Here is a 26,287-nt window from a genome sequence, read left to right on the forward strand (position 1 = left end):
TCCACCGTCGCAATCTTGGAGAGCGGGTTGTGGTCGTGTCGCAAAATGGGATTCGATATGACCAGTTTCGTGTCCTGCCGGGGTCTCTTCTCCAAGCTCTTCATTTCGATAGACAATGGTAGCGTCTGGGCTCGAGGCGGTGGGAATAGTTGGCCTTGCACCGGAACTCCGCCCATCCCAAGAGTTGCTTGTCCGGCAGCTGGCATCGAAATTACCGGAAGCTCCTTATTCCCAGCTGTCATCGCACGTGGGATCATTTTGGGCTCATCCCAACCTTCCCTCCTAGCCTCTTCATGTTGAATCGAATGGTATGAGTCGGCGGTCGATATTCCTCGGCTCTGCAAATGTCGGTACGCGTCGAAGGCTGGTTCGGTCGGGGGTTCAGATTTCGCAAAACGGCCCTGGAAGTGAGCGAGGATTGCTAAAGGGTAAGCATGGTTCGTCAGTAGGAAGAATGACCTACCGATCAGAATCGAGAGACCAGTTGCTGGGATTACAGTTCGCACAACCACAGGTAAGGTCTCGATGCCTAGCATGAGAGGGACACTGGCCTATACTCGGTCAGACAAGACTCCTTGTGTTGGGATTACTTACTGCTGTCCAAATACCCAAGCCCACAGTAATGAAAAGAGCAGCTCGGCCACTGACAACTCCCTCCCAAGAGTTGCCATGAGAAATGACTCTTGTCAAAAGAGCAGCCACAAAAACAAGGTCAACGGCGGAAACCACGATGCCAATCGGCAAGACAGATGTACGCGCCAGGCAGATATCGCCAAGCTGTGGTCGTTGAAAGCCGACAAATAGACCTCCCAGAATGAGCCGCACCAGAACGAAACCTTGAGAGGCCAATGCATCCACTCCTGATCCCTTTGTAGACTTGTTCAAGGTCCAAATCAGGCTTTGCTGCATAGATACCCGGGCAAACTGGTCAAAGATGGAAGCAAAGGTGATGGTGACCTGGCAGCTCGTCGAGGCGGCATTAATCAGAATAGAAGTAAAGTCAACTTGAGCCCACAGGGCAGAAGAAATAAGGAACGTAATGAGGGCCAGCCTCGGACCATCTCGAAGAATATTCGAACAACCTTTGAAAACGATCGGGACGGTTGAAGCCGCAGCGTGGACAACGAGGCCACTATCCAGGTTAGCTTAGACGCACAATAAAGAGAGTTACTCACAATGCAAAGGCCGCAACCAGGGCCTGACGGTTAGTAGAGGTGTTCATAGATACGACATTAGGTTAAAGACAGGACAAAAGAAAGAAACATTAAAGACTGGATGGAACTTGGATCAACCAAGACTGACCACGAACTTGCGCGGTCTGGAGAATCGAATACAAAAGAAAGGCAAGAAACGAAATCAACGAAAGCATGAGTCGTTGATGATATGGATCTGCACTTGCAACAAACCATCTCGTCTCAGATAATCGCGTCAAACTGGCCGTGTTCGAGCCGTTCGAGTTCGCTTGAGTAGTCGATTGAATTCCGGCGCGGCGCTGAGCAATGATTGGACGGATGTCGCATCTCATGGGGTCCCATCGAGTGTAGCCGGTAGCATCGTTTCGCGTGAAACCCCAGGCGTCGGAGACGTCTGTTACGGCGAGACCTGAGACGAAGGGGCGGCGCTTGATGGCTGGACGGCCAGGCGATGGATAATACATGACAGTAAAGAAATAAGAGCGGGAGAGCGCTTATTTCAGTAATAGAAACCGGGTCGGGAAGTGAATCCGTCTTGGCTGGAGCATAGGGAGAAACCGGAGCGTTGGTGCCTGACGTCTGGGGGACGTGCTCGACGACATGGCCTGAAGACCATCACGATCAAGTCAAACCAAGCATCAAGAAATGAAGATTAAAAGAAGAAGAGAATTCATTGTCCTCATCATCGTGAGAAGAGACAAGAGTTGCCGTTCGGACAGTGACCGAGAGCTGGGACTGCGGGGCAATCAAAGGCTTGCCGTTGGTGCGCTCCAGGCAAGTCATGCAACGGGCAGGGTGTCAGGGTCCATCACCCGCATTGTGGCACTGAGGTTTCCTGATGCGGCTAATAATGAGGGAGAAGACGTTATTACCGAGGATATGGTGATGTGATGAGGACAAGTTTGGATGATGATGGTTAAAGCAAGGGAGCAAGTTAAGTTGGAGATGCTTCAATCCGAAGGTGCCCGAGCGAACGGGGATCGCTCTTTCCCAACTAGGCAACTGACACGCGACAAGAGCAAACTAACCCATTCCACCCGAAAACTTCCCCAGATTCTGATCAGCGTTAGCATCAACATTCGCATTAGCACCAGGATTACACCTCCACTGCATTCATTGATGGTGTAGTATTGGAGTAGGCATGTAGGGTAGTGCCCATTGGATAAGCTTCAACTGTGATGGTAGTTCCTGGTCGAATGACCACAACTTGGTCCCACGACATTGGACGTGTTCAACACCAAGGCATCACCTGGATACAGTACAGTAGCCTCTTACTCACCACTCTCTTATACGTCTCCTTTGTCCTTCCGTTCTTGTCTGCCGGTCGTTCCCGGTCACCATCAACTTCACCGACCGGCCCGGTGCTGGACGGAGCCGAGAGAACACCCCAATCAGCCCTCCGGCCTCAACCCGCCGCTGGCTGCGTCCGAATCAGACTTCAAGTTCATCTTTCTGGAAACTCCGTGGTTTTGACTCTACAGTCGACATGAGCAGCATGCAAGCTAATGCGTGCTACTCCACCGATCTTGTCCAGCTTGGTTTCCCCGCGAAACGAACTCACCAATCGAAACCCGCGGGATGGTCAGATCGAGGGCCAGCCACACCACTTGTTTACCGGGACAGAATGATTCCAAACGGTACCCTCACCTGCAGATACTTTGTGGGACATGTAGATGTCGTGTCTAACCAAGTACAGGCAATCGATGGTACTTGGCGAGTTTGACAATCGCGCCCTTGAGCGCCTCAGCTCGGTGCAATCCTCCGAAATGACTACAATCAAAGATTCGGCTCCGGAAGTGGTGACTCGATATCAACACCAGGTGAATCATCACGAGTATAAGATGCAAGAGCGTAGAACACTTTAATCATCATCATCATCACTCAGCATTCGCCTCAAGCCAGTTAAGCCAGTCAAGCTTTCAATCAACATGGGCCGCTTCGATCTCGAATACCCTAAAGAGGCCATCAACACCATCAAGCGTGAAAACGACCGTGCGGTGTATGCCCTCAAGACAATCCACGAAATCGTCAACTCGTGCCAGATTCTTCATGTCTCATTCAACACCCCTTCTCAGCCTTTTCCTGTCATCCTCCCCATGATCGGCCAGATGGGCTCTTTTGAACGTCCCAGCGCTGATATCGGCGACCCCCTGGATCTGTACCTCCACGGCTACGTCTCCAGCCGTATCATGAATCTCGGCCGTGGTGCCGAAGAGGGAATGCCAGTGTGCGTTGCTGCGTCTCACGTTGATGGCCTTGTTCTTGCCTTGTCATCATTCTCGCACAGCTACAATTACCGCTCTACGGTCCTCTTTGGCCACGCTTCGCTCGTGAATGACGAGGAGGAGAGGATGTATGCCATGGAGCTCATCACCAACAGCGTCGTACCTGATCGCTGGCGACACACTCGTCTGCCACCCACTAAGGCCGAACTTCAGAGCACTGGCATCCTCAAGGTTCGCATCGCCTCTGGCAGTGCTAAGATCCGCACGGGTGGTGCCCACGATGAGAGGCATGACATGGAGAACCAGGATATTCAAGACAAAGTCTGGACTGGCGTCGTGCCTGTTCAGCAGACCATGGGAGAACCAGTTCCCAGCACATACAACCGGATCGACGTGCCGGACTACATGTCAGAATTTATCAAGGACTTCAACACCGACAACACGCAATATTCTCTCGACGTGGCCAAGGACTAGTCCCTGAATGGTCTATTCAAGATTAGATAGAAAATAGATGCAATTACCACTGCTCCCAGATCTTGCCCGGCAGCACCGACCTCATAATTTTCCAGTGTCCGGCCGCGCTCTTCTGGTGCCACTTGGTAACCTTGCCGGTCCGGTTCTTAGCTAGGACGTCCGTGTCGTCGCTATCCAGAAACTCCTGCTCCCGGACTTCGTGCTGCGGCGCCAGGAAGGCCTGTCGGGCACGGCTCCGAAGAAAGTCGCTAGGGACCGGGCGGCGGAAAGTAATGTCCCCGGGCGTCTTCCGGCAGAAGATAACCATGTTGGTAAAGTCGCTACCCCACCGCTCAACATTGGCTTCCTCACGTGGGCTCTCACGGAAGATACGGCACGAGGGGAAGACCTGCTTGATGGTGCGGTAGATCAGCTGAGGGGCAGGCAAGCTAAAGTCACCAGCGTAGTTCTGAACAGTTAGCACGAGTAGATATGTGGTTGAGAGGACTTACAATAGCAATCACCCCGTCGGGCTTCAAGAGAGCACCGAGTCCCTGCAGGAACTCGAGGGTGAACAGGTCAACCGGCTCAGCACCACCTGTAAAGACATCGTGGACAATGTAGTCGTACGACTTGGACTGATTGACGAGGTTGGCAGTGTAACTGACAGCATCCGCAATGGCTGGGGGGTTGTTCTGGCGCATGTTGAAGTACTTCTGGGCAAACTCGTGGACGACTGGGTCAATCTCGACAACCGTAGTATCAATGCCGTGGGATACAAGAGCGGATGGAGTGGTTCCGATACCAAGACCACTGATACTGTTAGCGAGATATGGCCACAAAGAAGGCGACTTACACAACAAGGGCTTTGGCCTCAGCATCAGGAAGAGGAGTCTCTCTCTGGATCAACCGGACCGCCTCAAGCATGACGAAAACACCATAAATCGGCTCCGACACCTTCTGTCCCTGGATTCGCACCCATTCTCCTCCAAGAAGACTATGGTCGCATCGCATTACACGGAATCCCTGTCCCAAGTTCTCCAAGATCGAGATGTATCCAGTCAACGACTCCTTGCGTTCCAGGAGTGTCCAATTCTGCGCAGCCAGGGTGCTGTTGAGCGAAGCCGTAGCCATGGGTGTCATGACATGTGTGTTCAGCACGGCTGTGTGCAGTAGCGCAGGAATAGCCAAGACGAGGTACTTTGACGGAGAGAAGACGGCGTAGATACCGGCCAGAACCAATTCCAATCCAACACGAGTAAACCAAAACGCACTGCCGATCAGACCCTGAAGCTTTTCGTTGGCGATTCTCTCAGCCAGCCTGAAGAAAGCCCAGGAACCAATGCCAGGCGCCGCCTCCGCAACGAAACTGGGGAGCATGCTCAGATTAGCATCTTCGAGTTGATCAGCCACACAAGCAGCCGAGAAGACCGCCAGAGGGAACAGAGTCAAAGCCTCGGTGACAAGAGGACCCCACCAGCAACCCAGGCGGTCACTGAAGCCGCCGGCGAGATACTGGATGGCGGGGACGTTCAATGCGATGACAGGGAGGAGCTGAGCCGTAGGCAGAGGCAACACGTTGCGGAGGAACAAGTTTCCAGCCCAGCCGACGAAGCAGCCAGCCATGATGACGGGAGCATGGGTGACGGCCGATGGAATAGAGCCATAAACTGGAGAGAGGTTGAGCTGGGAAACGCTGGACACAACGCCCAAGAGTCCAAGAATGAAAGCAGTCTGTAAATAGATGGAAGTCTGCTTTGCAGCGCGTCTCGTCCAGGTGTCTTCCTTGGCCTTGGCTGCGAGGTCTTTGAGCTCTCTCTCGAAGCGCTCAGGTGTGAAGCCTTCAGGCGCGCCAGTCGCCTTTGAGGTCTTTTTGGGAGCCATTACGCAGTGAGAAAGCGAGAAAGCAATTGATAACAAAATATACAAGTAGAAGCAACAATGAGGGACGAGACGGCGATCAAATGGCCTGCACCTGAGCTCCGAAGGTTAGTTGAAGACGCGACATTGCAACAGGAGGTTGACGTGGAGTCTTTGTTCTGATCAATTGTGGCGGTGCTGTGGCTGGAATTCATAGACATCATCTTGGCACGGGAGAAGCGATCAAGATAGTTTCGATATTGTCAGGAATTTATTGTCAATGGTTTCGGAAAATTTGATGGTGTTTTGGAAGCAATTGAATTTTAATTCTTTTGTGTTGATGCTGTTGATGTACAAGCGTAACCAGACGTAACCATTCCGTCCTACTATCTATCAATTCTGCTGTCAATTACTGAGAAGTCAGCTATCCTGTTTGGGTCCAACGGAGTGTAATTTCTGCCGTCCAATGATCAAGACGAATGGAGATGATCATCTCTTACGCCAAAGTTGAAAGTGATCCATCTTTCTCCTTCGTGTCTGTTGGCGTCGCTTTCTGCTCGTGACTCCGGATCCTTGTTCACACAACGTTTCACCAGCCTCGAGAAGCTGGCTAATCCGATGTCTCAATAAACTCGAAGACTCTTCGGATGTATTGTTGAGTCCTCAGGGAGCTATTGCCGATTGTAGTAGGAACTCCTTCAAATCAGAGATGGTCTGGCACTCTTGATAAAAAAGGTGATGTCAAAAAGCTTTGAGTTGTTTTTGACTGTTGCTGGTGGTAACAACATGCTTTTCAGTGCTTGTTACTGGTGTTTATGCTGCAACAGGATAATCGGCACTTCAAAATATCGCTAGATCTGGGCTGCCACAAGGGACCTGCGGTGGACGAAGGATAGCCACAGGACACTCCTGGAATGGCCTGGATCTGGACCAGCCTATTTTCTGGAGGCGGAAGAAGCAGGCTATCGTCCAGGTGGAGTAGAGGAACCTGAAGCTTCAGCTTCACGGCTTATGGATAGAGCCGAGTCCTCTGCAGCCGGAGTAAGCCGCAATGGGCGCTGAGGGGAGGGAGAAGCTGGTGTCTTAGGCCATGCATCCGGAGTATTAGGCCTCACTGCTGGACTAGCGGACCTTGAGTCTCGATCATCGGCTCGGGGGGTGGGTGGCATTGAGGCGAGAGTAGAAGGGGAACTAGAGCGTGAGACCTCTAACGCAGGCATCGAAGATCTTCTCAGTGGAGAGTAGGACCTTGCGGATGGGGTCGGGGCTCTTGAACATTGTCCATCAAGTTCTGGAGTTGGCGAGAAGTATCTCGCAGCTGGAGTCGACGGCATTGAGCCTGGCGTAGAAGAAGGGCCTGGAATAGAGGCCTCTGGTGTGTATGGCCCTGCCTCTGGTGAATAACGTCCCGCGGTTGGAGTCGAGGGCATTGAGTTCGGAGTAAAGCGAGAACTTGGGGAACAGTATCTTGCAGCCGGGGTAGGAGGCATCGAGCCTAGTGAAGAGGGGGAGACTGATCTTGAAGCATCAAATGACCCTGCCTCAGGTGTATATGACCTCTCAGTTGTATTATGGGGAGCACCTGAGTCAAAGGCTCCCGATTCTTCTGTAGATGACTCTTCAGAGTCCGGAGTGACGGGCCTGGCCTCTGGAGTTGCGGGAATCGAATTGGGAGTAAGGGGCCCTAAATTTGGAGAGGGCATCTAGCCTGCCGAATAACGGGGTGAATTGGACGAGTTTGAAGGATTTTGACGCATAGTAATGAACTGTTAGAGCCTGATAAATTGATATGGTTGCGTTCTATGGTGTTGATGAAGAAGTTTAGGTTGAACTCGACCGTAGGCGGGGATATATGGCTGGCCAGCTGCGCCTTCCACTAATTGTGGCATCATCTGTCGTGACGACGAAGGCTCAAGGATGCGAACTAAACAACCATGTTGAGGTTCATTGTCTCGGTATTATCCCGCATTAACCGCGTTGTTGCCTAAGATGTGGCTTCTTGCTACATGGTAAACTGCACATTGGCCAACGCCATTGCAACTTGACTGGGTTGCAAGGAAGAAACGATACACGTATTCCCCTTGTAATTGAAACCTAGTCCCCGATCAGGCTTTGTTGGATGAAAGAGAATGCATTGTTGAATCGTCGTGTGTAGATGCTTGTGTCTGAGGCTTGAGTTGAGTCGCCCTCTTCTACTAATTTGTCTTCACCAAGCCCCTTCAACACGTAACACACATTACACAGTAAGCCTATATGTTGAACTAAAAAAAAACTTCAAACTTGGTATTGCATTCACATATTCGAGTGTTCGGGCGTCTTACAACCGTGCCATTAGTTGCACAACCACCACTAACACGACCCACGATAGCCTCTAGCTCTGACGTATGCCACGAACCAACTGGGTTTAGGGTCCGTGACAGGTGGATCTCGGCCTGGATCCGACGCATGGCAGTGGGCTCGTGCATGACATGTGGAGTCATCGAAGCCAGCATGTTGGTTCTCATTTCTCAGCTTTTTGTCCGTCCCTGACTTGAGTTGATACATCACGTAACTGGTAGTGATACCGTTTGCATCGCTCATTCAATCTAATCATCCCATTTCCCATCTCATCCAAGTCATTCAAATCATATCCCGTCATCCAGCGCCCGTCCATGCCTCGGCCTCCCAGAGGTCCGAGAAGGTATCATTCATCAAACATCAATAGCCAGAAACAACCGGCCACAGAGGCCCAATGACAACCGCCATGTCAACTCCTGCCCTGCCAAACCAAAAACAATCTAGTAACGACACAACGCCTGAATGCATGCCGTGACCCGTTCTTTTATCAGCAGGCGAAACCCTGTCTACATCCGTGTAGGATAATCCTCCATGTCGTCATCGCTGCTCTCCTCCTCATCTTCACTGCGCGGACTGTGCATAGCACTGATGTCTGCGCTCGGCATGCCGCCCAAGCCGTCGAGAATGCCACCGCTAAATGATGGGGGTGCCGAAACCGAAAGGTCGGCGTGGCTACCGTTGCGGCTCATCGACGGCTTCTCGGGCAGCTGCTTCAGCAGGCCTGTCGAAATATCCAGCATGGTCATAGCAAACTCGGTCAACCCCTTTCCTTCTCCAGGCTTCGAGCTCACTGAAAGAGTCCACCGATACTCTCCCAGACGCCGACGATACCAGTCAGCCTCCTCACGACCTGGTGATGTGGCCCAGAGTAGTGAGCCAAACGTGCCGATCAGGGCAAAGTTGGTTTTTGACGCAAAGTACCAAAACGATCGCAGGTGGTTCGGTGTCAGACGGTTGACAAAATCCATGGCGGAGATAAGACGGGCCTTGGCGGCACTGCGACAGATGTGCTGCACATACGGATCAACCGAATTCGATTCCGAAGCAAGTGACCGGATGATTCGTCGATGTAGAGTAATTTCGGCGGCAAAATATGCCAGATGGAGATATCCAATACTCGAGAGTCTGCTGCTTGGGTTAAACGACGAGTAAGAAGAATCAAGTCGAATCAACTGCGGTAGCCCTCCATACCACTCCTTGAGCTTCAATTGGATCGGTTTTGCGAGTGACAAGACAAGGTGTGTGCCTTGTGCACCTGCATTGGCGACTGTATTCATCGCATGTAATGTGTAAAAGGTGTCGAGGATCTCGGAGAGGATTTCGGAAAGTTGCACCACCCGCATAAACAACATCCTGCCTTTTTCGATATCCAGCTTCTCCTCTGTATCGTTCTCGTCCCACTCAACATCCGGAAAGTCATTGGGGGTAAGGGATTTCACTCCCCAGTTGGTAGCAAAAATGTGTGATGGTCGTCCATGAACCAGAGCCCCCCATTTATCCTGCATGTAAAGTGCCCAAGCCAGTCGTTTCCGAAGCCCCTTTTCCCACGGTGGAATCTTCCATCCTGAACAGTCCAGATGCAATCCAAGCTCATGCCCAAGAGCTACAAGCTGGGCTGTCGGTGCCCACTGATCACCCTCTGGTCTCTGGGACAGGAGCAGGCCTGCCTGGATCGTCGACAGCTTTGGTCGGAAAGTGGCCTCATCCAGTGTCGCACGGATAATGCTCTCGAGCTCCTTGACGTTGGGGCGAGGCAGACCAGCAAGATCCTCGCTCTGGTCCCACCAATTGATGGCGAGCAGGTAAACGGCGGCCAGCAGAGGCGGTGAGAATTCTCGATGGGAGCGTTCGTACTTTTCCATAAAGACATGCTTCTGAATAATGGGGAACCCTGGGTGGATGACGCGAAAGTAAATGTCGATCAGATGCCGGCCATGAGGGGCCACAATGGACTCGACATGATCAGCGTCCTGCTTCACATGTTCGTGCCCTGGTGTGCTGGAGTCAGGCAGCATCAAGAAGGTGTCGTGTTCACTGACTTTGCGGAGGGTGCCTCTGGACAAGAGGCTCTCGTCGTGGGGATCGAAGGAGGAGAGGTTGATGAGGGAGGGTTCAAAATCGGTGGTGGGACCGATATATTGGCTGTAGCGATCGTTCTGGAGGCCAAGCGTACGTTTCAGCATGGTCGGGCCGCCGACATTTGCCATCTCCTCCAGGAACGAGCTGCTGGCGGCGGTGCTAGAGAGGCTAGAGTTGTGGTTTCGTCGCCTGGATGCGAGACCCGGAGAGCTACAAGACCAATCACGTCAGACGAGTTGCACGAGTAAGACGGTTATCAAGGAGTAAAAGTTGAGTGGAGTGGCAGCCGTTGTGGAGAGAAGGCTGGGGATGACTGACCTTCTTTTCCCAACATCTTGGCCGTCATGAAGCTTTCTTTTTCGGGACTGGGGACTGCAGGCCAGGGAACACTCGGAGCCGGCAGCTTGGCACTGAGCACAGCCATCGTCATCGTCGTTCATGATACAGCTGGTACGCGAGTAGCGGCAAGCCAGGCAGGGCGGGATAGGGGAGCCGTTGAAGGATGAACCCTCGACAGGGGCGGAACTGGCAGCGCCGTGGCCCATCTCGAGCCTATGGAAGCTGTCCTGGCGATAAGAGGGCTCGGGCCGTGGAGGCTTTGGAGCGATGGCGATAGGCGCCGTCCTCTGCACGGGGGCCGAAGACTGGGGAGACATGATGCCGGGGTGCTATCTGGAGTATCCGAGGCAATGGAATCACCATCAGCAACTCAATTCTGTCAGGGCGGACAAGGTTCAGGATCAAGTCAGGTCAGGCGCCCGCTGCCCTGGGAGAAACGGGCGCGAGATGTTGAGCCGCAATGCCCTCAACGTCAACTCTATGGGGCTGCGATGCGAGAGATAGATGGCCCCACGGGGTCGGCAGTGACGCTGACGCAATATGCCCTAGCTACAACCACTGAGCAGCGAGATGATGTTGACGATGGCTAATAGAACCACGTTATCCAAATCAAAGTCGAAGATGGGCGCGTGCCAGTCGCACACGCGGGCAAGCAATGGTTGGTGCGAGATAACAGTCTGGGGAAGCGTGGACGGACGAGGCGAGGAGTGAAGGAGGGAAAAAAAGATAAGAGGTGTCCGAGTGTGTAAGTGGTTGGAGACAAGAGGGCAAAGAGTGGGATCCAAGATGCCGGGATGCCAGGGACTTGCTGGGATGACGGATGGCGGGCGCAGATGGGCGCCGATGGAGTCGGTCGACAGACGGGAGACCAGGGGGGTTAGCTGATAAGGCGGGCAAGCGGGGAGAGTTGACTAAGGAGCTGGAGGAAAACCGAAGTCGGTCTCGGTCCAGTTTGAGTCAGTTTGATATCGAGTCGAGTGGGAGTCGTGTCAAGACGCAGAGAAGGTCGCGCGATGCTTGGTTGCTTGCGGGATGTTTGCGGGCGGCGATACACCAGCACCCAACCAGACTCGACGACCTGGGCTTGGTGCGCCCGCTGAGATCTGTTGGCTGCTTCTGGCTGGCTGCTTCTGATGTTCAACTCCAGGCGGGGATAAAGCCTGGGGAACCGGGGATAGGATTGGACGTTGGACGACAAGCGATGCAAGGCGAGGTCTCAGATGGTGATTTCTGACCTGACGTGACTTGGAAAAAGATAATCCGAGGGATACTGTTGTGCGCTGATAGAATGCCCCTCAGGTAACGGCGAGATAAGCTAGCAGGCCTATCAGAGTTGATGTCATTGAAACGGCCGGTGCGCGCTCGGGGAGTATGACAGTGACAAGGTGAAACAGAATGTCAGTTGACCGTGTCAAGTCAATATGAGTATCCGCAGGATAAACGCTCAACCATGACAAAAGACAAAGCAGAAGAGAAAAGAGAGACCGCCTCAGCCAAGAAAGAGGATTTGCGACGAATGTGGAAGACAGGCATGTGAGAGAGGGGTACCTAACGTTTGCGGGGAACACCACAAACAAAAAAGTACCTCGAGGGGTCTCCAGATCCCCAGCTCGGGGCAAGCCTTTTGGTGTCCCAAGAGGGCACGGAGTTTGTCCCGAATGGGGAACCTTGGGGTACCCTTTCCCCAGGGCATGGAAGCTGCACTTCATTGTCCACTGAACAAGATCCGGATGGAGCCTGTGTAACCATGGTCGAGTCACAGCCTGACCGGTCTCGCTTGTCCTTGCAAGGAGAGGCTGTACTGTACTCATAGTTGCCTGTGTGTCTGCACAGGTGCAAGAACTGAGGCCATCAAACAAAACAAACCTTGTCAACCTCGCTCAATCTCCGAGTATCTGGGCTGAGGGACCTAGCCCGTGGCCAGCCCTGAATCCTCCATCACCATCTTGAACCTCTGCATCCTAGCAACCAGCACCAAACAGGCAGGACCAGCGCAACGGGGTTTCCTCGGCGGCGGAGGACCAAGAATACCAAGAAAAAAGACACCAGCTCATTTTCGTCAAGGGTGTAGCATGCGCGGATCCGACTCCAGGTCTTGTCTCATGCCAGTTGGACCAGTTGGTGAGAGAGGATACGGCCCGCCATAGGCAGGATTGGATGGATGCTGAGTTGGAGGGCAAAGACTGAATGGACGACAGTAGCAGAGAGCTTATCTTGAGAAAAGTAGAGGAGATAGAAATACATAATGGCAAAAGATAATCGCGAAAAAGAAATCAACTCGCAGACGGCATGAGCGTCGCATGTCGCATGTCGCGGGACTTATCGACAGGCAAGTCAGCGCTAGACATGATAGGTACTGATACACGCAGGTTCACCGTCCCGAGGGCGCAGACAGACGCCGATTACCAAATGGAAAACCGATTGCAGAGCCTGTCTTCCCTCATTCTGCATGGTCTGCCGGTTGCTGTAACGTAATGGCTCGGGGGGTTGGTGCCTCTGGCCTCAGTGAAAAACGGAGCTGCCTGCACGGTCTCTGGCGGCTAAAATAACCTTTTTTTTTACTGGCTCTCGCCTGCAGAATGAGACTCGAGACACTGGACGATGGAGAGGGTCCGACAGTCGACGTTGAATCGTACCGACCACCCGCGAATCGACACTCTTTACTGTAGGTGTAGGTATCCATCTGCTCACTTTGCCGGCCTGTTCAATCCTGATTCTGCTTGGCTTGCGATGCTCCTTCCCCTCTGTGACCCTCCTCTGTCTTGCCGTTCCTGCCTACCGACCTTCTCCGTCTTGACGCTTCCGAATTGCTCCGATGACAACGACTCAACTTCCCCATCATCATCAAGTTAATACCGCCAGCCGCGCCTCGGCATCTTTCAAATTCATGATGCGAATCCATGAGTAACATTTCCCCTCTGGGATCCGCACGCGACTCGAGATCTATCAGTCCATCATTATCAACAGCTTCAACGTCTCGAGCCAAATACAGCTTCCATGATTGGCCCACAAAGTCCTCCCCCGTCCAGAGACTCCATGTCCCTGACGACATGCCGCATGCGCGCCTATCGATGCTGCCCGACAGTCGACAAGCCATTCGTCCTCGCCGCGATCCATCTTGTCCGCCGTGGGGGCTGCAGGGACGGGGACGTGAGGGAGTTGCCGGTCCTGCCCCGGTGGCCCATGCTCCTGCACGGACCGAGTCTTTACATGGTGCCAAGCCTGGTCCTGTGGTTTTGGATATCTCCGGAGCGTCATCGTCATGGTTCGGTCCGGGGCGATGGTTTGAGTTGAGGCTGTTTGAGGTGAAGTGCGATGCGATAGCTTGTTCATAATGCGATCCATCGGCGTATCAGCTCGAATGCCGACATCCACGTTATGGTCATGTTCGCCGAAGCGGTGAGTCGACGTTTATCGCTCATCGCTCATCTCAACCGTTGTTGAGTTGCATTTCTGCCACGTGAGGGTGGAGACGGTATCGTCCTTGATCAAAGTTGGTTCGAATATTGACATCTGTCTAAGGCGCCCAGACCATGGTCCTCTCCTCGTAGAGCTCGGTTGGCTCGCTGGATCCTCGTGCTGGGAGAGTCATTTCGAGTTTCTCTTGGACCTTGAAGCCGAGCCTCTCATAAAAGGTCACGGCGTTCATGGTAGCCTCAAGAATAACTGCTGCATTTTCGGCCGCTGCCTCGGTCTGAACTCGTCGAAGCAGCCCAGAAGCAGCTCCTCGACCACCGAACTTTGGGTCCGTACAGAGATATGACACGTCTACCCGCGTTAGCCTCAATCAGCAACTCGGCGACAAGAGAAAACTCACGGTAATGCGGCTTATCACCGAGCACCTTGACTCTTGCTCCTTTGGTGAGAGCTGCGTATGAGTCAAGATACTCCCGCCGGCAACAAGCCGGGAATTCGTCTTCAGCCTCCGACCGCGTTTGCCGTAGGCCATGAATCGCCCACTTGACAAAGCTCAATATCTTGCCGGTATCTGTGTCTCGGGCGATGAGGACGCCCTTGTCGTCGTTGCGGACGTGATCCAACGTCTCTCTGCAAAGCCAGCCTCGAAGGAATTCCAGGCTCTCGGTGTTCGGAAATTGGGCATGCATCAGCAAATTGGGATCCATTGCGGCCAGATGGACACTGGCCATGCTGGGGGCGTCATTCTCGGAGGGGACGACAATCTCGAAAGACATTCTGGGTCTCAAGGTAAAGCAATTGACGCAAGTCGGTGGTGGGAAGTTGATGGACCAACCAGGCTCACGATGTTGAGCAACTAACCCACGTGACCACCCCAGATCCACTCGGCAGTTGTCAAGACCCGTCGAGATGAGATGCGGGTTAGCCTCATCTTGGCGACGGTCAACATGGAATCCTTGTTGGGATATGTTGAACTCTGAGGTCGCTGCCCAGGTCAAGGTCCACGGCAGTCAACTCTGTTTATGAGAGACGAGATGTTGCGAGCGAGGCCGATGCTATGCGCGAGACGAGATGCCATGAGTGAGACGAAATGACAACTTCCAGAAACTTTCTACCGACGTTGCATCGCCGCAACCCTGCCAATCCTGCAATTCCGGTACATTAACCGGCAATCTCAGATACGAGGTCGTATATGAGGCTATACCCCTGCCCTGGTTGTGGAACTCTATTTCGCTGGTCTGAGCCTTAATAACTACACGCCCGGACAACCGAGTTTAAGAAGCATAATTTTCAATGCTGCGGTAGGTTCAGTTGTCATTGTTGCATAGGTCTGGGTGCCTCATACTTAAGCTTAGGATGCATGTCTAATCAAACTTTTGAGTTGACGGCATAGTCTGAGCGGCCAGGGTCATAGCATGTGTAAAGTATATACCCAGAGGCAAAGAGATCAAGACAACCAACGAGAGACAAATCAACGTAGCCAACACGTAGCACGTAACTCTGCTGTTCCATATTACAACCATATGACTACTCAATGGCGAGATGAACTTTTGCATTGGCTCATCAACGTTCAGATTCAACAGTAGAACTTGAGAATACTACCCAGGACACCATCACCAGCGTGGTATGTGACCAGTGATTCTACACATCGTCATTAAGTAATTTAACCTCATAGCATACCCAAAGGACAGATCAAGGCAACCCAGCAAGAGAAATACAGTCATCAACACAGTCAAGCCATCATGCCCAATGCCTCTACACGTCGTCATGAGCTGACAACGGTAAAGTCATTGTGAGCAGTTCAACCCAGCCTCATGTTTATGAGGGAAACTCAGTTCCTTGACTCATAGGCCAACATCACATCAAACATCATCGCATGGCATTCTCGTTCACAGTTCCACTTCTCTTCGCATAGTATCAAGGGGTTGGAGCAGAGCATACTGAACACAAACCTCACATCGATGTATGAAACAAAGAGCAAATTCAACACATCACATCAGAGAAACAAAAGGTGAAGGGCCACTATTGCAGCAACTATAGACCTAGTCTGGCGAAATACAAAATGACTCCACGCGTCTGCCAGCTATTAAAACTACTTAGAAGAATTGTGCGGTTTGCAAGTGTCCCTTTCCTAAGCCTCTTGGGCCAAAGGAAGCGCCGGCTAGGGCAAAAATGATGACAAGAAGATTTTTTGGTGATGTACCCCTTTAGTTGGGGGGTTGGAAGGAAGGCAGCTTGCCGCCGCAAGCGTTGATAGCCTTGAGGGCCTTGACGTTGGAGACGCCAACGGCCTCGGCGGGCTGGTCCTTGGCCTCGCCGTACGTAGGGAGCTGGTCCTCGGCGGCAGGAGGAGTGTAAGGGACGTTCTCAAGGCTGAGCTCGAGGCTGGGGACCTCGGACAGGGGAATCTTGGAGCCGTCGATCTAAGGGGGGTTAGCAAGGGTTGTTATGTATATGGGTAATGGGGTACATACCTTGACAATCTCAACCTGGAGACCGGTGGTGATGGTGTCAGCAACCTTGGTAGGGGTGCAGGCACCGAGGAGCTGAGGGGTGTCGGCAGCGTCATCGACGGAGAAGGCACCGTGGACGATACCCTCCTGAGGCTGCTGCATAACGACAAGGCCACCGACTCGCTTGCCGGAGACGTAGACGTTGACGGAGCAGGGGCGCTCAACCTCGGTGACATCGAGGCTGACCTTGGCGAAGAAACGGGTGGTCTTGCCATCAGCGCGCTCCTCAAGACCACGCTTCTTGGTGCTGCTGCCGTACAGGCTGTTGATGGTGCTGCGGGCAGAGCTGGTGAGCTGAGAACCGGACATGCGCCAGTACTCAAGACCGGCATAGGTGTAGCCGAAGTTTCGGATGCTGTTGACGGAGCTGGAGGTGTGGAAACGGCCACGGGCAGCATAGAAGGGCTGGAGAGGAGAGCTGGGGGAGATGCGAGTGCCCTGGGGAGTAGAGTAACGAGAGCCACCGCTGTAGGAGCCGGTGAAGGTGGTCTTGTCGGGGTGCATGAACTGCCAGTAGGTCCAGAGACGGTCGACGTTGGTGTGGTGCATCCAGAAGATGGGGTCAAAGCCAGAGAACTCGGCCATCAGGAACTGACCAGCACAGGCAGCATCCCAGTGAATGGCGTTGTGGATCTGCTCCAGAGAGGCACCGCTGTTGCCAGTGGAAGCAAACTCGGCGAAGCTGGTCGAGTGGGTGAGGACATCGTAAGTCCACTGCTTGTAGGGTCGCTGGCGGAGGAGGCCGTTGGCGGTCGAGGGGAAGCTGTCAGGGGCAGGGCATCTGTACATGCGAGAGCGGTTCTCGTCGTCCCACTGTCCGTACTTGCCAGCAACGGCATCCTTGGGGAAGGTGTAGGTGTAGAGGGGGTTCTTCATGTTGATAGTCTTGAGGCCGCTGCCGTTGGGGACCTTGACGTTGACCATCTGGGGGACAACGGCGTTGGGGATGCCGTCGACGGCCCAATCCCAGTAGGGGGATCGGAGAGTGTTGGCGGCATTGACGTACTGCTGACGGTACTTGGTAGGGTAGAGGTTGGCGAGTCTCTTGGCGTGCTCGACGAGGATCTGCTCAAAGAGCAGGACGTAGGGACGGTGCCAGGTCAGGAACAGGCTTTCCTAGGAGGGGTCAGCGGTCGAATTGAAAGGGGTCAATGTTGAGCATACACCGTGGGGGCAGTATCCAGGCCAGCCATTGCCGGCTCGGGCACCACCGCCATTCCACTGGATAAAGGGCTTGCCGTGGATACCTAGACAGTTAGTACAATGAATTGTGAGTCCTGACGTGATTGCATACCGGCAACCTGAAAGTAAGACTTGAGGTCAGTCTCCTTGGCATCGTACATGGAGCGGAGGGCGCGAATGTAGAGATCCCTGAAGAGTCAGCTTGAACAGCACAGCAGATTCCAAGTAGCTTACCATTGAGGACCGCCAGTTCGCTGGAGATCGTTAATGTTCTTTCGAGCAGGAACGGCTCCTCCTCCAGAGACGGGAACACCAGTAATAAAGATGTTTTGGGTCTGAGCCTCAACGGGGTTCACCCCGCCGACGACGGCCAGAGCCGCAATGAAGAACTTGCCCAGGAACATGATGACCTGCTAGAAACGAGTGTACTTGGGGTCGTGCTATTGGAATAATAGACGACTTGAACCAGGAAAAGAGCAAGTCGGACGGCTAGAAAGAAGGGGAAGAGACTGAATATAAGTCCCCGGCCCAGACTAGCCAGCTGGGCCAAGACTAGGCTGGTCCATCACCACGACCGCAACACGGGGATCCATGGCTTCTCCGCATCTGCTTCCGCAACTCCCGTCTTCTGTCATGGGCAAAGGGGTTCGCGACTGGACTCCCTGGGTGACAAGGGGGAGGGTGTGAAGGGTAAAAGGGTAGAGGTCCACGGGCGAATATCACCCATGCACGTTACTTTTTAGCACGCTCGTAACGCCACGAGGTCTGTGCCCCTTGGAGGAGGGGAGCGGACCAGGTCCACCTGCCTTGGCTTCCGTTGCCTCACAGCCTCTCAGCCCAGAAATCATAGGGAGGCCGCAAATCCAGCCCGGCGGTAGCGTCAGCGGTGCCTGAGCAAGGCCTGTAAGCTCAGGACTTGAACCAGTAAAATGGCAGGCCTCTCTCGTGTAAGCACGGGCAGAAGCTGGGGCTGGAGGTGCCGAACGCCGCCAGCCGAAGGAGACCTGGACTTCTCAGGAGAAGCACAGCCTATGGCGTAGCGCCCACTGGTCCTGGCAGCATGCAGTGGAGATTTTTCTCTCTGGTCGTATTTTTGGCGCTGGATTAAAATTCATGGAACAGTCTTTTTTGGCGCTTGTGTAATTTCACTGATGCTTCCATGCAGGCTCCAATGCGACAGGCCTCGGCGCAGAGTTGCCGACTGTTTGTATGTACCTATGCACAGCTGAGCTGAGCTGAGGACAAAGGCCAGAAAACAAGGCCGTCTAACAGAGAAACAGGCTGGCCGAGGTCATCTCGACGCGCCGTCTGGTCGCACAAGCTGACAATGCAATGCGCCATGCACCAACCATTCGAGCCCAAAAAAGGATGATCCCAAGATACACCCAGACGCGAATAGACCGGGCGGGTCGGCTCAATGATTGGCAGCCACGGGTCAGCCGGTTTCCAGAAACAAGTCTCGGTGCGTCAATCCTACGTCAGGCGTCTAGGAAGGCCTGGTGTTGTTGTTGTTGCTGGCAAGGCAAGGTAAATCCGCCAAAAGCCACGGCCGACGGCACGTTCACCTGCTGCCCAGGATGGACCACTCGGCAGACGCCCAAATACGAGGCTCTCTGCCGTCTTGTGAATCCCTATGCAGGTCGCAAAAGGGCTGGGCGGCTGCACCTCTGCTTGGTCAATTGGCAGCCCTCCCCTCAGGTTCAACGGAGCCACCTGAAAGTGAGGGCCTGCTCAGTCCTTTTGTGTGCTCTCGACTGTGTTTTTTTTTAGATCATGACGGATTAATTACGGTCTCGGCCACTTCTGGTTGTGCTCACCGTTAAGCTAGCTCATGACCGTCTACCCGAGTTGACCCATTGAGTCCCATGAAACAGCCACCCGCTCACGCCTCTCGTGGCTGCTAGCTCGGGACTAGCTCTCCTTGGTAAAGGGACGGAGTATTGATTGCAAGGGCTGACTACAGAACTCAAGGGGACGGCGCCAGGGGCGAAAAGCCTCGTCTAGATTCTAGCCCGCCACTCCTGGCGCGTGATGCCACTCTATTGGAACTATTGATTTGCCCTTTGGTACCTGCTGAAATTACCTGACGAATCCCCTGAGATTGCATTTAACTACGGGCTTCTCGCTTGGCTATTCTCATACGATGCCTTACTGTCAAAGGGTGTCCTGCGGTAAGCCATACATATCTGGGTCAACCACTTACAGACTCAACACGCGCAGACGCAGACGCAGGTCGTGGATCTCTGTGCACATCCATCTGTGGGCGTCCGCATGTAACGCATCCATCTCCAGCTGGCAACCTCGTGTTGGCCCAACCACACCGCCCTTGTCCCGATCAAGCATAAAGCATAAAGCATCTAAGCATAGGATGCCGATACGAGCCCTACCATCATTGAGTTGTGACGTCTTCTTTTAGCTCGACGTTTCCGCCAACCGACGGAATTGAGGATCATCTGGGCCCAAGATCAGTTGATGATCTTGGCAACCTACTTTGGCAACTTGGTTCAACGCCATGGCGATAGAGTGCAACATCACCAACATCCACGAGTCATCCATTTTCGGGCATCTGTATTCAGAATCCGCTCCTTTCCGTTCAAAATCGGATCCCTACCGAGTCAAATCCTGCTTCTAGGAAAGCAGGCGCACCGTTTACAGCGCTGACGGGTGCCATATTTGGATCTCTGCCGCAGGGCCTCAACGCCAATATGCAATACCTAATGCGAGAGCCTACCACGTAGCAGATCTAAGACTGCCACTCCATGATCTTAGTGGCCAGATCCCGATCGTGCCAAGGCTTACTGGCTTGTTTGTCCATGTACTCCGCATCTCGCAATCCAATATTTACAACAAACAAGTTGTAAAAAAGAGCCACGCAGCAACTCGCTTACCGCCCCTCGCCTCTTGATTTGTTCCCTCCCCGTCGATCCCCGGCCTCTTGGCTCCGCGCTGACAGTCCCAGCGGCATTCAATTCCCAAAATTTATCCCCGGTCAGCTGAAACACGGCAGAGGGATCACCTGCTGATCGACATCCCGGTTTCCCCTTTTGCCAGCGGTTCCTGCAGATCATCTTTGCGGAGCATCAAACCAGCGTGGCCGGCCCAACGAGATCCACGTCTTACTCAACGAGAAACAGCATAGCCCATATGGCGGGCCGGTTTATCAGACAATTGAATTCAGGGATCGAATAGGGAACAAGGGAGTAAGTACAATGGTTTGCAAAAAATCACGCTGTGCTGTCATACCAGGCCTGCTTTCTGAAACACCCTCCTCTACCCATGCAGGTCCCGGGTAGGTCTCATCCACCATTCTCTTTGTTTCTTTTCTCATGACTCTCATCTCATCATGTCTCGCTCATCATGTGTCCATCATGATAGTGTTTGTTCCAGCATCATCAGGTCCCGGAAGCCTTCTTTCCACCGTTTCGTTTGCTCTGCCGTAGGTTTCGGCAGAGGGCTCCGGGCAAATCCTCCGTATCCCCTCCAGGCCTGCAGCCCAGCCTTTACACCAACCACACCGCCCTGGATGGCTGTCCAGTCGCCTTGTGAGACAACCTCCTGCAGCCTCTGTGCCTCGGAAACCTTGTCTTCCCGGTACAGTTCCATCGTTCGGATGCACGCCCTCGGGGCGATGTTGGCCAGCCCAGCCAGGATCCCGTGTCCGCCTCCGGAGAGTGATGGGATCAGAAAGTCAGCCGATCCCGCAAGGACAAGGAACTCTGGCCGTGCTGGGTTGTATGTAGTAGAGAGCTTGCGGGTTGCCGCGGCTACACGGTTCAGCTTGCCAGTGTTTCCGCATGTCAGCTTGACGCCCACAATGTTTGGGTGCGCTGCAAGAGTCACGATGATGTCCGACGAGAGATCCATGCCTCCCACGGCACCGGGAAAGTTGTAGATGATGATAGGGATGGGGGACTTGTCCGCCACTGTTATGAAATACTCCAGGATGGTTTCCGAGGCCGGAGCAAATAACGTGGCATAGTATGACGGAGGTAGCACCAGCGCATAGTCACCGCCAGCCTCCCAAGCCTCCCGACAGTACTGGATCGTCTCCCGCGTACTCTGGCTCCCGCAGCCCACGATCAGGGGCATATGTGAGAAGCCGCTGTCATTCAAGGCGGCTCTTGTGGTGGCGGTGACGAGTTGCCGCTCCGAGTGAGAGAGGTGGACGGCCTCACCGTTGGACCCCTGGGTAGCGAGGCCGGTGACTCCAGCCCTGGCGAGCCGCACAGCGTGATCGGCAATGGCAGCCGTGTCAACGTCTTCTGAGTCGTCAAAGAAGCACATGGTTGGGACGTAGACCCCTGGGATCAGAGGGCGAGTAGAGTGCCGCACGTCTATTGAGTCGACGGAGCTGCCGGATGAGGTGTCTGAGAAGTTGTTGACTCTTGAGCTTGAGTGCCATTGGTTGTAAGGCTGGACCCCAAAGGACCCAACAGGTGAGGGTGCATCGCTGTGAGGGGACATGCCGATCAGTCAAGGTAGGTAGGTAGGCTGTAGTAGGCTGTAGGTAGGCTGTAGGTAGGCTGTAGGTAGGTTGTAGGTAGGCTGTAGGTAGGCACGCAAGGTAGATGTAAGCCAGGATATAGCAGCCAAGGCAGATTCGAGAGTTGATGCAATCGAGAAAAGTATTGAAATAAGATGGGAGACACCAGAACAGTCGGGAATATATACACAATGCTTTACACTGAAAAACTGCTGGTGAATGACACGGACAGCGATGGACGCAACGTCTTTTATATCACAAGATATCGATATCTCCACATCATCTTGTCTTCGTCACCGTCAACTCCGGATTCCTGATCTCGTGCCCAACTTGCGGGGACCAGACTCGCAAGCCGACTAACTGATGCAATCAAAAGATGGAAAAATCAACCGGTCAGTCATTCACAGCCTGGACATTGGTAGATGGCAAACCGCTCCGCCGGCGTGCATCTGATAGTGAGGGGGGCCTCGACACAGTGCGGAGTATTGGGGTTGTCGAATCTGGGGTTGATGGGGCCTCAAGACCGAGGCTCTGCAACTCTCCGTGGGGGTTAGCGTCGCCGGATGAGTCCCGTTGTTGATAATGTTCAAGTCTTGAGAGGAAATAAGCTGTTCTGCATCAACATGTGACCTTGGTAGAACACCTCGTCTTGGATGTCTTTGCATGGAGCTGCATTGTAGGTTGATGACATTCCCGAAGAGTCCAGTAACTGCATACCGCAACAAAAGAAAGGATGCGTCACGAGATGTCACGGACCTCTGTGTAACCATCTGCGTGGCAGAGTCTCAAGCGGACAATTATGGCACGTGAATGACGCACCTCAATCACGTTCGGTTCAAGCTGCTCTCATATCCCAGACAAGGTCGATATGCATGACATTAGACTGTCAGCACCTCTCGTCATCATGCAGACCTCAGTTACCCCGCAACGACTGGATTAGGACCAAGATGCTGATGTCTTGAAGCTGGTGTCTTTGAGCGGAGGTTATGGTTGATCCTGACCCTATTGCGTCGATATACGAGCTTGAGTCAAAACGCCAAGTCTCAACTCTTATCAAGACATTCAAGACATGAAGATACACGATCTGAGCTTCCACCTCGTGAATGAGACCGTGTTTGCCGTGTTAACTAGTGGGGTTCAAGAACACAACCTGGTTAGTTCTCCCTTCACCGCATACGGTCAAGCACAGCACGACTCCAACACGGTTAAAACCTCAGTCTGACCCGGCCATCCCCGAATGTCTTCTGATCACTTACATCCTGCACTCTTCCCCGCGGGGTCTGCACAATACCATTCCCCGACTGTCCAGTGCGGGGACCGGATGCATCCCGGACAGCTGAACCGGTCAAGTGCACTCGATAATCCATCAACTCCATCTTTGTGCGTTCAAAGGAATGCACTGTGCCCGCGCCGCAGCCTCGCATCGTCAACTCCTCCATGAGTCTCCTCGGAGTCTCCTCAAAATCACTGGGGGTGGCTGTGCGCTTTGGGGGCAGCCTTTGATCCGAGATGAGATATCGGTACTTGTCGGTTTCGGCTGATGGATATCTTGATTCAAGCAATATCGAATAATCTGACCAAATCGTTCACTCGTAACGTAACCCGTAGGCCCAACTCCAATCCAACCATGCCTGTAGCGCCTATTTATCTTAGATTTATACAATAACAAGTTCGTCATCATCGTCTTCGAGCCTGACCTGCCGCTCGACGAGTTCATTGCCGAGGCTCTCTCTGCCGGCTTCGCGAATTCCCTTGTCCGTCACGAATCTAGTCTTTTTCCGTACTGGTTGATCGTTGCGTAGCTTCTCTCCCTCTTTCATCTTGGAGAGCTTGTCCTTGAGGTTGCCTCCCCAGCCGAGTGCTGATTGTCTGCTGCTACCGAGTGAACCGGCTTGGGAACCTGCCTGTGAGCTGTCAGGCCGTTTCCGCTTGACAGGACTGAGATGGATGGCGGAATCTCTACCCAAGAGCCCCAGAGACTTGGCGTCGGGTCTGTAGATTTCGGAGTCCGATACCTGGCTCGATGCCTGACTCGACTGTGATGTGCCTGTCGCTGCTCGTGATCCTAGCCGCATGTATTCCCTCCCCGCTGCGTTTCCAATCTGTCCGAGCTTCTTCATCATGTCTCGCTCTCTCTCCTTGGCCTCTAAGTCTCTCTTGAGAAACTCGGCCCTTTCCTTGCGATCGTTGGGAGTTCTGTCCTTTCCATCAATCAAGTCGGAAGCACTCATAGTCCGTGACGCAAACCAGTGTGTCTTGGTCTCCCAGTCGTACTTCTTGGATGACTCTTGCTTCTTTTCCTGGCCCCAGTTGAATGTCTCTCTAGAGTTGTTCTTTCTTGACCCAAAGCTGCTGCCGTTCACCTCCAATCTGGTTCCTCGTTGCTTGCGGATAGCCTCGTTTGAGTGAAATTCGCAGTGATGAGTTCGCTTCTTGTTGATCCATGAACCACACAACTCGCCGTCCTTCTTGACGGATTGGCAGCCCCCTAGATCACGGGATGTGCCAATCTCAATGATGGAATCGTCGTCCGAATTGATGACAAGACTAAACCGTCCAGTGTCTTGTCTCCCTGGTGGCGGTGGCATTAGATTGGGGTTGAGAATCGCAATGACAGTCCCTTCAGTGAGCTTCCAATATCGTGTAAAGCCCGAGTTGAAGAGAAAAAGGTCCAGCTCCCATTCCAGATCCACCAGTGTCATGACCATGTACTTTCCTCTGTCCTCTGTCTTGCCATTCCTTCCTTGAGTCGGCTTGTGTGCACGAGGTTCCGACTTTTTGGCGAGGATTCCAAACACGACAATATCCTGCTCGACATCGGGTAAAGCAAAGTCAGGTGCTTTGACAATCCTGAGGAGATCTTTGAGTGTATAGACCTTTTTGCCTGACACATGGCGGGCGAGAACACCATGAGGGAGAATCCGCTTTGACAAATGGAAACTTGAATATGGTTCGAATCCGGCGGCTTGATCTTCGGGAACCTCGCCGGGCGGTGTTTTCTTCTTTCGAGTTTTGCTCTCCTGGGTCGGTCTTGTTTGTGGCTTGGTGGACATGATCTCTTCTCTCGAGAAGGCTGGTGCTTGAAGTGGTTCATCTGGAATGTCGACAGCATTCTTCTTGTATCTTTCCATCTCATCCTGACCAATCCCAAAGGCATTCGATCTCAACTTTTGAATCTTTTCCTGCCGTTGGGTTCGTGCGGCCTCTTCTGTCCTCACTGAGGCCAGACGCTCGTTGAAGCTCAGAGGGCGCGATTCCGTCGCATTTGTCACATTGGTCGTGGTTCTTGATCTTCGCAAATACCCCCCGGTGTGGCCAATATCTATCGATGTTTGAGAGTCTCTGTAGCTCGACGCACGCTTCAAGGAAATGTCTTTAGCCTTGAGACCCTTGTCGATCCCCAAAAGCACCCTGCTAGGAGAAGTCTGTGGTGGCTGGAATCGTCTGACGGGAGATGCAGGAACTTGTATAGGATTTGCCTCTGGAGTTGCGGCGCGCCTTGGGCGTACTTGCGATATCGCCAACTCTGACGTGGTGGTGTGGAGTTCGACTTCGGCTTTTTTCGATTTGGCACTCTGTAGCTTCTTCAACTTCAGCCGAGCCTGAATCTCCTGGAGCTTCAACTCCAATGTCTCTTCATCCTCTTCTTCATCATTTTCGATCTCGGCCAAAAGATTCATCGAAGGTAGATTGCGACCTCTCTTTGACGGTGAAGGTGAAGGCGATGTCTCCATCATACGTCGGTATCGCTCTCGTCCGCGGGGAGTGCTCAACAAAGCTTCATGAGGAGACCTCGGAGGCCATTGAGCTTCTTTTTTTGCGGGGGAATCTATCAAGTCAGTATTTCTCAACACATGGCCAGCAATAGACAGTCTCACCTGGAGCCATGACGAAACAAGCCTTGAGGCGGTGGGTGGCCCAGTAACGGCCCGATGGTATGCAGTCGCTTAGGGCCTATCCGTAATCCGGCGCATGTTCGTCGGGGTACGTCAGGTACGTATAGACCAGGCATCAAACTCCAGCCATACGCTGAGTCAGGCAGTGTTTACTTTGTGTCGGGAAGATGAAAGGAGAATGTTGATGCAGGGAACTGGTTGCTGCGATGGGGCTGCATGTTCCTGCACTGAGCGGGGCCCAACTGCCGTTTCGGGATCCCTGTCACGCGCTGAGACGCGTAAAGCACAGCGCGTTCAAATCACTTTAACG

General features: G+C 53.3%; 7 protein-coding genes across 7 annotated transcripts; 1 reads left to right on the forward strand and 6 right to left on the reverse strand.

Annotated features, from left to right (window-relative positions):
- Positions 1 to 3,121: 3,121 nt before the first annotated feature.
- LRP88_13291 (pyridoxamine 5'-phosphate oxidase family protein) lies at positions 3,122 to 3,892 on the forward strand (the record flags this gene model as incomplete). The annotated part of the gene is made up of 1 exon (XM_083249666.1): positions 3,122 to 3,892. The coding sequence occupies one exon, from the start codon at positions 3,122 to 3,124 to the stop codon at positions 3,890 to 3,892; it is 771 nt and encodes a 256-aa protein (XP_083094000.1).
- A 43-nt stretch (positions 3,893 to 3,935) lies between these two features.
- On the reverse strand, positions 3,936 to 5,755 carry LRP88_13292 (S-adenosyl-L-methionine-dependent methyltransferase; the record flags this gene model as incomplete). The annotated part of the gene is made up of 3 exons (XM_083249667.1): positions 3,936 to 4,340; positions 4,396 to 4,684; positions 4,782 to 5,755. The coding sequence occupies 3 exons, from the start codon at positions 5,753 to 5,755 to the stop codon at positions 3,936 to 3,938; spliced, it is 1,668 nt and encodes a 555-aa protein (XP_083094001.1).
- A 2,819-nt stretch (positions 5,756 to 8,574) lies between these two features.
- Positions 8,575 to 10,803, reverse strand: LRP88_13293 (transcription factor domain-containing protein; the record flags this gene model as incomplete). Its single annotated transcript, XM_083249668.1, has 2 exons — positions 8,575 to 10,357; positions 10,466 to 10,803. The coding sequence occupies 2 exons, from the start codon at positions 10,801 to 10,803 to the stop codon at positions 8,575 to 8,577; spliced, it is 2,121 nt and encodes a 706-aa protein (XP_083094002.1).
- Positions 10,804 to 14,003: 3,200 nt separating this feature from the next.
- On the reverse strand, positions 14,004 to 14,679 carry LRP88_13294 (uncharacterized protein; the record flags this gene model as incomplete). Its single annotated transcript, XM_083249669.1, has 2 exons — positions 14,004 to 14,254; positions 14,304 to 14,679. The coding sequence occupies 2 exons, from the start codon at positions 14,677 to 14,679 to the stop codon at positions 14,004 to 14,006; spliced, it is 627 nt and encodes a 208-aa protein (XP_083094003.1).
- A 1,431-nt stretch (positions 14,680 to 16,110) lies between these two features.
- LRP88_13295 (tyrosinase family protein) lies at positions 16,111 to 18,002 on the reverse strand (the record flags this gene model as incomplete). Its single annotated transcript, XM_083249670.1, has 5 exons — positions 16,111 to 16,326; positions 16,378 to 17,532; positions 17,581 to 17,663; positions 17,758 to 17,787; positions 17,843 to 18,002. The coding sequence occupies 5 exons, from the start codon at positions 18,000 to 18,002 to the stop codon at positions 16,111 to 16,113; spliced, it is 1,644 nt and encodes a 547-aa protein (XP_083094004.1).
- Positions 18,003 to 20,964: 2,962 nt separating this feature from the next.
- Positions 20,965 to 22,062, reverse strand: LRP88_13296 (dihydrodipicolinate synthase family protein; the record flags this gene model as incomplete). Its single annotated transcript, XM_083249671.1, has 1 exon — positions 20,965 to 22,062. The coding sequence occupies one exon, from the start codon at positions 22,060 to 22,062 to the stop codon at positions 20,965 to 20,967; it is 1,098 nt and encodes a 365-aa protein (XP_083094005.1).
- Positions 22,063 to 23,736: 1,674 nt separating this feature from the next.
- Positions 23,737 to 25,969, reverse strand: LRP88_13297 (Mcm10/DnaG-type zinc finger protein; the record flags this gene model as incomplete). Its single annotated transcript, XM_083249672.1, has 2 exons — positions 23,737 to 25,910; positions 25,960 to 25,969. 2 exons carry the CDS (start codon positions 25,967 to 25,969, stop codon positions 23,737 to 23,739), a joined length of 2,184 nt encoding a protein of 727 aa, XP_083094006.1.
- Positions 25,970 to 26,287: the final 318 nt, after the last annotated feature.

Source organism: Fusarium phalaenopsidis (assembly GCF_050370095.1).
Source record: "Fusarium phalaenopsidis strain FUZ10S chromosome Unknown contig_32332, whole genome shotgun sequence".
Taxonomy (NCBI): Eukaryota; Fungi; Ascomycota; class Sordariomycetes; order Hypocreales; family Nectriaceae; genus Fusarium; species Fusarium phalaenopsidis.